The sequence below is a fragment of the Erpetoichthys calabaricus genome, chromosome 8, assembly GCF_900747795.2.
Source record: "Erpetoichthys calabaricus chromosome 8, fErpCal1.3, whole genome shotgun sequence".
NCBI lineage: Eukaryota > Metazoa > Chordata > Cladistia > Polypteriformes > Polypteridae > Erpetoichthys > Erpetoichthys calabaricus.
Genome location: NC_041401.2, coordinates 115401502 through 115413930, shown reverse-complemented (window position 1 = coordinate 115413930; position 12429 = coordinate 115401502). Strand labels below are relative to the sequence as shown.

Below are 12429 nucleotides of genomic sequence, written 5' to 3'. Positions count from 1 at the left end.
TATTGTTCTTCTATATTTGAATCTAATTAAATACATATATACATACTCCATTTAAAGTTATTTTTAATAGTGTTTCACTTTCTTAGAATTCATCTCCTTTGGTAACTGGCAGCTTACTCTATAATTTGTGTGTGTGTATCAGGTCTGGATGATATGGCAAAACAATAAAACCTTTGTTTTTTATATTTCTGGACAATTTCTGATTTACTTACGATTTATTTAAATATCTTAACACATACATCACTTTCAACTAAAAAAACAACAAAATGACAAAGTTGTTTTCATTTTGTAAACTGAAAGAAAATACAATTGCATCCTTCTTAGAATTACAAAAATGTATATATTCTGTGACCACCAGAGGTCGATACAGCTCCCCAAACACCTGACAGACACAAGTGCTACAAACAAACGACTCTTTTATTTTGTGTTGTGGGATACCCTTTGTGTGTTTCCCACATTACCAAGCACAATACAGCCAATAAGCACAATAGCAACACTCTCTCATCTTTGAGTCTCTTTCTCTCTCTACCTCCTATGCTCCTGCCAGGAAGCTTTGTGTCCTTCCTTCCAACTCTGGCTCTCAGAGTTGTGGCAGGCAGCTTCTTTTATGTGATTCCCTAGAAGTACTTCCGGTGTTCCAAAGGCTTGGCCCAGAAGCACTTCCGGATAAGGCTGGAGCCCCACAAAGTGGGGTTGCCTAGTCCCTGCAGCAGCCCATGGTAGCACCCATGTAACCCAGCAGGGCTGGGCTGACAAACTCCAATTCCCATGATGCGCTATGGGAAACCATGGCACTGCCACAACCCAGGGGGCGGCTGCCATCTAGCAGTCCGGGGTAGACAATGCCCCGTGCATGCTGTGTCTTCCCCTGTCCTTCCATCCTTTAGTATAAACTTTTCAGCACTCCTTTTGCAATTTGTTTTTACATTTGCAGCCCTAATTATTTTTTCCTGTGGCTTCCACATTCTTTTCACATCACTTACAGGAACCATTCCTTAAATTTCCTGCAGTTTTTTTTTTTTGTACTCACTGCTCATCTCTCTACCTAAGACATGCCTTTACCACTGGTGATTTTTCTTTTTCATTTTTTCCTCTTAAACACACAGTTTATGTTGCAGAGCACACAAGCCAGCTTCTTTCCTCTACTGTAACTATGAGTCGCCAGCATGAGCTCCTGTATAGGAGTTTTTTCTTCCAAGTACGCTCTGGTAGCCCTTTGACCACCCATTTATGACATCCCACTTGTTCTTCTTCCCATTGTAGGGTAGCCACTGTTGCAGGGTAATAAGACATGATGGCCAGCTCTGGTGTTTTCTTCCCTTGGTCCCAGACAAGTCACTCTCTGCTCATGACATAATCTCACTGTCTAACTGGGTATATAACAGGGAGCATGCCTTGTATGATCTATGCTTGTGGTACAGTACCTTAGTGCCAGTACAAAATAACAGGTTTTGTGCTCAAGTGAATGAGAGTTAACTATTTAAATCCCACATTTTATTAAATAGAGTGCATTTACCCTTTTTCTCGCAGCACAAGCATGGATGCATAGAATATATAGTCAGGTCAGCTTTGTGCGTTAATAACGGCATGCAAAATGTTCAGCGTCTGTCCGTCCCAGGGAGTGCCTCTGGTGGAGGCCTACACCGGAGGCATGCTGTCGAACACAAATCTGTTGTCCCAAAAAGTTCACCTTTGTGATGCATAGGTCCTTGTACTGTATAAGTGGTTGGCAGATACACGAAGGCAGAGAAGGGCTTATCATAGAGAGTGAGCTGCAGCAGTTGCAGAGCCATAGCAACAGTGCAGTTATAGCCGCTTCCCATTGGTTCAACAGTATCTAATGTAGGTAGCGTCAGCACGTGAATGGGGACTGGATGACCCCTTGTATCTTGTGCTTGTGCTGAGAGAACCTCAGATTACTTACAGTTTGGGGACAGTTTTTGGCTGCAGAACTTTAAATGTAGAACCTGTACATACTAAATAGTCCTTTTCTTTCTGCCTCTAATTATTTTGGACCGATTATTTGCAGTGTGTCATTTATAGACAACGTCTTAACTGCACGAGACCTGTTATATTGATTATTGTTTTTGCGCTTTGCATAATTTGCACCCCATTTTCATGCCCAATCCCCGCCCCATGGCATCTAAATTTCTGCTTTGCAAGGAGAGTGAGCTGATATAGCTCCTCTGTGCTCACCTCATATGTGGTGTCCTGAGCAGCCCTATTTGCATGAACTTATCTCTTGATACACCCTCCTTCACAGAGATTTTTGGCCAGATCATTACTACATTATCTTTAGACTGTACAAATTTGACCTGCTGATTAAACTAAGGTGTTTGCTTGACTGTTTAACTGTACCATTTGGTTAAAAAAATTGTGAATGTTCACGTTTGAGTCTCATTTTAAAACATCAATTCATGTTAAACGATTTAATCAAGAAATAGAAAAATCACCCAGCCCTAGTGTGTGTGTATTATAAACAAAAGTATTGGGGAACACTTCTTAAATATTGAATTCAGATGTTTCAATCAGCCCTATTGCCACAGGTGTATAAAATCAAGCACCTAGTGGTGCAGTCTCCATTCGCAAGCATTTGTGAAACAAAATGGGTCGTTCTGAAGAGCTCAGTGATTTCAAGCTTGATACAGTGATACCACCTTTGCAATAAGATGGCTCGTGAAATTTCATCCCTGTTGGATATTCCACGGTCAACTGTAAGTGGTATTATTGGAAAGTGGAAGCATTTATGAACAACAGCAACTCAGCCATGAATAGGAAGACCATGTAAAGTCACAGAACGGGGTCAACAACTGCTAAGGTGCATGGTGCGTAAAAGTCACCAACACTCTGGTGATTCCATAGCTGAAGAGTTCCAAACTTCCACTGACATTAATGTAAGCACTAAAACTGTGCAGTGGAAGCTCCATGGAATGGGTTTCCATTGCCAAGCAGCTGCATGCATGCCTCACATCACCAAGTTCAATGCCAAGAGTTGGATGGAATGGTGTAAAACACACTGCCACTGGACTGTGAAGCAGTAGAATCGTGTTTTATGGAGTGAAGAATCACGCTTTGGGCTAGTCCCCTTACTTCCAATGAAGGGCAATCTTAATGCTTTAACATACCAAGACATTTTGGACAACACTATACTTCCAACTTTGTGGCCCTTTCCTATTCCAGCATGACTGTATTCCCGTGTTTACTAAGCAAGGTCCATAAAGACATGGTTGGATGAGTTTGGTGTGGAAGAACTTGACTGGCCTGCACAGAGCTCTGACTTCAACCCCATCGAACACCTTTGGGATGAACTGGAACAGAGATTGCCAGCCAAGCCTTCTCATCCAATATCAATGCCTAACCTCATAAATGCTTTACAGAATGAATGGGTACAAATTCCCACAGAAACACTTCAAAATCTCCAAGAATAGTGGAAGCCATTATAGCTGCAATTGACCAACTCCATAATAAAATCTATGTTTTGAATGCAGTGTTATTAAAGTCCCTATTGGTGTAATGGTCAGGCATCCCAAAACTTTTGTCCATATAGTGTATGTATGTGTGTGTATATATACAGTATAATAACAATATATATACAGTATATTTAAAGTTTAAGTTAGCAAAAACTACAAAACAGTAGGATGTTTCAGAATATTACAAATGGGCCTTCTCCAGGGAACATAAGTTACATCCTACAGATGTTCTTCAGCAATTAAAGTAAATTAAGCCTTGCAAGTTGAAGCAAACAATTTGCACAGGTGTCCCAGGTTCTGTAGAATACTTAAAAACCCTTTGTCTGTCTTAAAGCACAGTGTCTGTGCTACTATACCCTCTGAAGTACTACTTGGACAACTGTAAAACGTTGTAAATTCCAGTGATAATGACAAGAAAATGGCAATTAACAAATAAAATGAGACAGAGAATTATTAACCTTAGAAGTGTTGGCCTTTCATTTTGAAAAAAATACAAAAAAAAAATCAGTGTCAGTGAGTTCAGTGTCCTAGATAATCCAAAGGCAATTGGAAACTGGAAATTGGTACAGCACATAGCAGAACCCATCACACAATGACACAACTTGAGATCCTGGTTTCAGCTCAGGCAGACAAGAGGTCAAGTGCTACCATCTGGAAATGGCCATCTATCTGCCGCAGCCAGGTGTTACATGGGTGTCCCATTGGCCTGATCCAGCTGCTTGGATCCTCAACAATAAGGATCCTGAAAGCCAGATCACCCTCAGGGGATTGCGCCACATGGTCGTAGTGCTGTAACTGACGCTCCCTCACTCCATGAGCAACCACTCATTCGACACAAAGTCAAACCAGCAGTACCCAGGAATTCTCCCAAAGAGACACAGTACCAAAGGAGTCCATTTTTTGTCTCAGGTCACTGGATACTGCCATATAGCAAAACAGGAAGTACCAGGACTCTAAAGACTTGGACCTTCGTACTTTTGCAAAGATATCGGGAACACCACACACCCCTTTCCAGTGACATCATGACCCCTCCATGCTCTTCCAATCTGTCTACTGACTTCATAAGTAGAGTCACTAGAGACATGAATGTCGTTGCTGAGGGTACTGTTAGTAAAAATCTCTACAAGGTCATCACTCTCCACAGACAGACATATTCCTGATTGCTGTGCCCAAGAGGTCATTAAAGGCCTCAGTCATGGTTCTTATCCAGGACACTCACAAGCCCATACACTCAGACTCCTCGCTCAGTCCCTTGAGAGCCCTCTCTTCACCAACAGATGCTCTGCAGCTGCTGGACCCCACGGCTTTGCCCAACACCCAGTCCATGCAAGCACTGAACAGAGCAGGAGCAAGAACACACCCATGATGATCCCCTGAATCAACTGGGAAAAACGCAGAGGTTCTGCCTCCACTCTGCACAGTACTCACAGTACCAGTGTACAGGCTATCAATGATATCCAGCAACTTTGAGGGGATCCAGCGAAGTCTCATGATGTCCCACAGGGCAGCTCGATCAACTGAGTCGAACGCTTAACGAACATCGACAAAGAGTGCAAAGGAACTCTGCCGATATTCTTGTTTGTGCTCCATAAGAAACCTCAGTGCCAGGATGTGGTTAATGATAGTCTTCTTAGTTATAAAACCAGACTGCTCCAGTCGCTGGTAGGTTAGCAAGTAGTCACGGATCCTATTGAGGATGACCCTTGCAAGGATCTTACCCAGCACTGAGAGCAGTGTTTATCCCCCTGTAGTTGCCGCAATCCAGATGATCACCCTTTCTTTTCCAGTTAGGGACAACAAGTCCTATTTTCCAGTCAGCTGGGATGATGCCCATTTCCAAATGGAAGCAAAGATTGCTTGCAATGCCAAGAGGACAACCTTACCACCAGCCTTGAGAAGTTCACCCTGGATCCCACAGATCCGTGCAGCCTTCACTACCCTCAGCTGGTTCACCACCAATGCAATCTCAGTGACATAACCATAATTACTACATCTAAAACTGAAACTAATAGATATAAAAATAAAATAGAAATGTCTTTGTGAAATAAAAACTAAATTAAAGCTAAAAATGCACAATGAAGGAAAAGTAAAACTAAACTGAATTTCCAAGTAAGGTCTGAAAAAATATAAAAACAAAAACTAATATAAGAAGGCAAAACTATAATAACCTTGGTCATGACAAGCCATCACCTGGGTTTGTGTGCATTGTAGTTCGTCAGTAAATTTAAAATTTAAAATCAATTGATCTACTGTGAGTGACAAGCTAGAAGCCAGATCAATTCTGATTTTAAATAAGACTAGTAACTGGGAAATAACTTCAGAACAAAAAGAAAAACTGTGAGAAATATGGAGCTTCTGTAAAAAGACTGCTGCTTACATAGTGCTCAGAAGTAGAGATGATGGTAGTTATTAGAAAAATTATTGTAAAGACGAGTAATGTCGGATATGAATGCACACAGGTGTGCATAAAAAGCACTAAAGGCAGCATGAACATAGTTTTCCTTTTGTTCATTAATCTTTCTTGTTCATAAATCCTGTTTGCTTATTTGAATCTTAATGAACCACTCTTACCATCTGCCAGAAATTTGGAAGGTGTGCTTCATGGTTGTAGTGTTAGATGGCTAACTATGATTATTTAGTAACATGGATGTTGAGCAGCAGTCCGATTCTTATAAATAAATACCTAAATACATATGTAATGGTTTGACATACAGTATTTGAGTTGTTTTAAACTTGCTTTAATCGGATATGATAACTATCATCTTGTGATACACTTGACTCACCCATGTAAAGCAGGTGATCCACAGACTACACTTTTGACAACCACTTATACAAGTTTACAGCCCATTTTGCTAGTGCAGCATTTCAGGTAACATTAGCCAGCCTGTTAACACAGAGATTGCAGACATGTTGCTTGTTTTATGTTTTGCTGCCTCCTGTGATATCACTAACAGCACTGGCTAAATTGTATAGAAAAGTTAACAAGACTTGCAGTACTTTCAAGGTATTTTACTGTATTAGTGTACTTTTTTATTTTCATCCAACCTGACTTTCAATTTTTGTTGGTTGGTAGATTGACATGTTTAGTTATGGACATATTGAGATAGGGGAAAGCTGTAAATACCATAGCATTAGATGGAGTTGGATTCTAAAAGCATTATTTGCCCTGGTCCTTGTGTTTTGATTTAACATTTAAATTGTTTAACTTTTTTTCCGTTTGCCTCTTATTAATTCTAATGATAATGATGACTGCATGTACATGTATATTTTTATGATGAAACGTTTTTTTTTGTTTTTGATTTTCTGCTTGTGATGGATTACTACCCTCCCTGTTCCACACAGTGCCACTGTTATGTAAATTAAGTAATTTCAATTTATGATGAAGATATTTATAGCGAACTCAATTTTGTCATATTAACCCATTTTTTCTAGTCTTCCATCATATGCTCAATGCATTTTCTTATCAAGAATAATATTACTTTTTGTAACATGTGAAATAGTCTGTTGATCTTGTAGTGTTTTATTCATAATCTTGCATGTGTGTGCATACACAGCCTGAACTTTACAATTCAGTAATGGTAATAAGGTTACAGCTCTTATTAACTATATTCTCAGAAACAAAATGAGCACAGCTGTAAATATTTGCCTATCCTTACTGTTTGCGAATTTCACAGTTAAGGCTATACATAAAAACTACTGATGAGATAGCAAAAGTTAAGTACTATTTGTTTTCATGAAATGTTACCCTAATAAATTTGATGGGAGCTGAGATCATGTACCAGGAATGCTTCAAGCACAATTCATTATGCTGTGGCTATGGAGCACCTTTGATATTCACCTATCACAACTACTAGCAAGCATAGCTGTCTCTGGTTAAATGTGCTAAAGTTCATTACCGTAGATACTCGCGTATTAGTCGATCTCGCAGATAAGTCGAGTGTATTATTTAAGCCGAAAATTACGAAATTTGTTATGACCCACGTATAAGTTGAGGGTAAAACTTGACAGCTATCAGAGATAGAGGGCGACAATCAGCTGTTAATGGCAACAAAACTCACTGTCACGTCACAGGCATTCCCTCTGTGCTTGGAGAAATGCTAGACTCGTTGACTCGGCAACTAATCCTTGCGTGTGCATGAGTTGCGAAATGTAAACAAAGGCAAGATGGCGTCGATATGTCACAAGGGAGTGAAGCGAGTGCAGAAAAGAAAACTCTCGGCAGACGATGTTTTGCACATTATCGCTGAGTCGGACTCTGATTTTTCAGAATCGGATTTTATTGACAGTGATCAGGAATCGAGCAAGAGAGTGAGAAGCCGGCATCAGCTGATTGGACACCAGCCGATGCTGCGCCAGCTGATCGGCTGCTAGCTGAACGCATTCGCGCAGCCGATGCAGCTACGGCAAGGTTCGCATGGGAGGAATACCCAGACATTAATCCGTGGGAGCCGAACTGGCTACCGGACTTCACAAGACAGCATGGCTTGCTGTTGGACACGACAGATCACCCGCTGCTGGACTACTTCAGGCTGCTCTCTCCTGATGCTGCTTTTCAGCTACTGTCAGACGAGACAAACAGGTAGGCAGAGAAATTTTTTGAATCGCGGGCTGCGCTTGCATCGCATTGATAGCGTGCGTTACCTTGGTTCTTCTTATTCCAAATCTGGTTGCACGTGGCAGCTAATGGTATGTTTGTTATCCAAAACCTGCAAAAGCTAATGCTCAGATTCAAGTATTTCACAGTTTAAAGAATTATTTAATGAAATTAGAAAAAAACTAGCTAATTAGCAATAGTATTGCTGACTTATAATTATTTCAAAGACCATGGGAAACGGCAGATGACCAGGGACTTAACACCGTGAAGCGTTGAGTGTACAATGTCATTACCCAGATTCTATGGAAAATTGTGTTGCTCCGCGGATAAGTCGATCCTGTTTTTTTAAATGAATTTTAAGGCATAAATTTTTCGACTTATACGCGAGTATCTACGGTAAGTCATATATACACTCCTTAGAAATCATGGAAAGAAGCTGACAGAGGACAACTATTATGTGAAAAGGGCATGGGTGTAATGCTCTAGTGAAATGGTTCTCAACCTGTGGGAATTACAAGAAACTAATGAGAGAACACACAAAAAAACTTGGGAATGGTAAGCACAAGCAAAGGTTGGGAGGTGGGAGAGGGAGAGAAGAGAGTTGTTGCTGTTGTAGCTACACCTCAAGAAGCATAAAAGTTCTGTAAAAAAAATCTATGTTAACAATTAAATCTGTGCAATTGGTTTTAAAATAGAAAAATGCCTGATACATGGTTGTAGTAACAGAAAGTTAATGTGAAAAATTAGCTGTCAGCTCTAGTTGTTTTAATCTGTAGTGTGACATGTTTAAATAAAGGAGTATAAATGATGGCCAGATTAATTGCAGCATCATACATAGCCCTGATAAATAAACAAAGGCTTACCATTCATCCTATGCTTGTAATGTATGTGGCTACAGTTGTGCATAGAACCTCCCGTCCATTCTATAACCAAATTATTCTATTGAGGGTAGCTGGGAGCATTTTCAAATTCACTCTGCACTAGATGCAAGGCAGGCACAGTTGGATGGGGCACCACTCTTGCATTTACATGAGTTGTTCCATATGTTCATTCCAAAATAAATTTAGTGACATGTTTGAAAATGTCAGCTGTGCTCAGACTCATGTGTTTCAACTCTATCTGTCTGTCGGTCCACATCAAGAGTTTGTGATATTTGATATTTGAGGTAATTTGACTACATTAAATATTTCTCTTATGTGAGTGTTCTTAACCAGCTAATTTTTTGCACAGTATTACTTGTTAAAGACAGCAAGGCATTCCGTTAAGTGGTGCAATGACTTATAATGAAAAATGCAATATTTAAAAATAAACCCTAATTAATTAAAAAATCTAATGATCTAATGTTTATGAGACATTCATCTTTAGAATTCTGTTTACAATTGTTGCTAATTCAGTCCTGTAACTGAATGTACCCTAAATAATTTCCTTTCAAATAAGAGTAACTAAAATGTTACTAATATTATTGAAGAATTAAAGTAACATACTGGTAATGTTTTGTTTTTTAAATTTTCTTACCAAAAATGCCACTGGTAATTATTCTGAACTCGTTTTGTTTTTGCAGGTATTTCAAGCCTCACTAAAGGTTTTAAAGATGATTATAACTCAGTACATCCCTAAACATAAACTTGGAAAAGTTGAAACCTCCCATTGTGTTGAGAGCACTCTACCTCACCTCTTGGCTAAAACTGGTGATTCAACTACTCGACTACGTGTTGTGTCTATCAATTTTATCCAGGTACTGTAATTCAGGTGTTTGTTTCTAAGGATTAAAAAAAAAACAGTATTTAATGCCATGTTTCATTGCAACACTTCAAACAATTTAAAAAATATGGCATTCTTAGTTGTGTTAAGATTAGGTCCAGTTCAGTTTTTCTGGTTTCATATGAAATGACTTATAAATTCTTGATTTCTTTTAAATTTAAAAGTATACAATTTATTGAAATAATCACATCTGCATTAATTCCAATTTTTTACATTGATAACAAACTAAGCTTTCAGAAGTCATCTAAACATCAGGCATACCCTTCAATAGATCATTAATACGTTTGTGAATAAGAAAAATATAAACTTTCAGAATCTTTTGTAAACAAAGCTATCATTGTAAGCAAATTGTAATTGGAACTTAAATCCATCATTAGAGCTTTTAATACTGAGAGCAAATGTTGATTCAGATTGGCAGCTTTCTGTCACTAGGGTTGCTTTTTGCAGGGAATTAGTTAAAAGGATATTTTATTAATGCATTAAATAAAGAGCACTTTTCTTTGACTCCATTCCAAAAGAAAAAAATTTTGACAGATGGCTTATTTAGTTTTGGCATGTTAAAAGTAGTTATGGAATGCAAAGCGTAATAAAATAATAATTACATGACAGTCTTTTAAAGAGTGGTCATACAGCCAAAGGACATGAAAATTATAATTTTTATGTCATTTTAAGTTTAGCACCAAATTAATTTCTTTTGTTTTATTATTATATTATTTATTGCCTAGAACATGCAAAAAACGTTATGATGAATTAATTCACAATTTGGAGGCCTGTACGGCTTTCCTTTATAAAGGAAGCAGATGATTACACAGGAACAGGAAACAACTTGACATTCTCAAGTTTCCTTATTTAACTTTAGAATATAAGAAAAAATAAACCAGAAACTAGATTGTGTTTTTAGTAACCACTGTGTAAATATGTAACAACATTTTTTAAAAGTTGCACTATTTTTTTCCTGCTTTTAATTTATACTGGATAATCATATTTCACAGATAAAAGGGCAAATTTTTAAAGTATTAAAATTTTACTTCTGTTTGAATCTTATTTTGAAAATAATCATGTTTGGTTATTGTCTGAATTTTTCTTTGTTGTCATGTATGCCTGTGACACATTCTTCCAGGTTGTCATGCTGGTCAATAGGAACAGTACTGCCATTACTTAGGGAGCGTTGCGCAAATGGTAGCTCATGATGTAATTAATGCCATACAAGAACAGGAGGCAAATGTGTATCTTGTGTAAATTCTAAAATTAAGAAGGAAATGATATTAGCTGATTTTTAAAATAAATGCAGTTATTTCAAAAAGTATAGGTTTTTTGACTTTGCCTGTTTTTTTCAATCAGGTTTGGTTTTCTACCCTTTTCTGTTTTAACATTCACTGCCTGATCCTTACCCTTGTTTTTTTGTGGCGGTTTAATGTCTCATTTACTCCAAATAATAAGTTATAATAATAACGCTTGTAAGGAGTGACATGTTTTTAAATGTAGGGGTGTGATGTTGACTTTAACTTTTGCAACACAAATTGCTTTGCACTAAATTTTAAATTAATGGTATGATTGCAATACATTAATGAACCCCCCCCCCCAAAAATTTTAAATGGATGTTTTTACATATATAAATGTAGAACATTATAATCTCAATTATTGATTGAAATTGTTGCTACAAACATAAGGGCTCATTTCTCAAGAACTCACTTAAAGGTAAAATTGGACTGTTTACTAGAGTGTGTGTGTGTAAGTACCATAACTGTATACTGTATTTCCAGTCTTCATGTGGAGACTGTTGATATAGTTGAAATTTAAGGTGGATGAACTTAAGGGTTTTTCTTATTTGTAAAGACTGACACAAGTTTAAATTTAGGAATATGATGTTGACTTTAACTTCTGTCACACAAAAAGGTAATAATAAGTGTCTATATATAGCAGCAATTAATTGCAACACTTAATTATAAACATAAAAAACATGACATTATCATATCATGACCCAGGTATTGGTATATTGAAATTTTGTCCATTGCAATTCTCTTTACTTTTCATGCTACTGATGAGAGTTGCGCCTGCAGCTTGTTAAGTTGGATAGTCCAGGCTACTGTATCCTCAACAATGTCTTCCAGCCACTCCTTTGGAGTTTCCAGATTTTCACAGGCCAGTTAAGAGATGCAGTCCACCCAACTTGTCCTATTTAATACCCATCTTCACTTGTTCTATTTCTGATTGGTCAGCACTGTCAGCTGTCTTTTAGAGCTCCCTTTTCTACAGTACAAGTAAGCCCGCGAATCGGAAATCCAAGAATGGCAATCAGTTTTTGTTCCGTCCGATATTTGGATGGATGACATATCATGGAGGGTGGGTGTGTCTGGGGAAATGTCATTTAATGAAATAAGCATATCTGTACTAAAGTGGTTTCGTTTTGTGGAGACGTGATTCTGTTGCCTTTGCTGACACCGACTGCTGGCAGAGTGGAGCACAGCAAGTTTAGTTTACAGGTTGTGGTGTTCGTGTGCCAGCCACTGAGTCGGGGAAGCCGCTGGGTTTGAGTCTGTGACCGTTATGTGATCTATATTACTGGCATAGTGGATTAGAGCAAGTGTAGCGAACAGGTTGTGT

The 12429-nt window shown here is 38.3% G+C and overlaps 1 protein-coding gene across 1 annotated transcript in view; it reads left to right on the top strand.

Annotated features, from left to right (window-relative positions):
- The window catches only part of cep104 (centrosomal protein 104), a 203366-nt gene that overhangs the window by 70837 nt on the left and 120100 nt on the right, over window positions 1-12429 (top strand). Inside the window, exon 13 of the mRNA XM_028807321.2 lies at window positions 9626-9799. Coding sequence (XP_028663154.2) covers window positions 9626-9799 — 174 coding nt within the window. The remainder of the gene's footprint in view (window positions 1-9625; window positions 9800-12429) is intronic.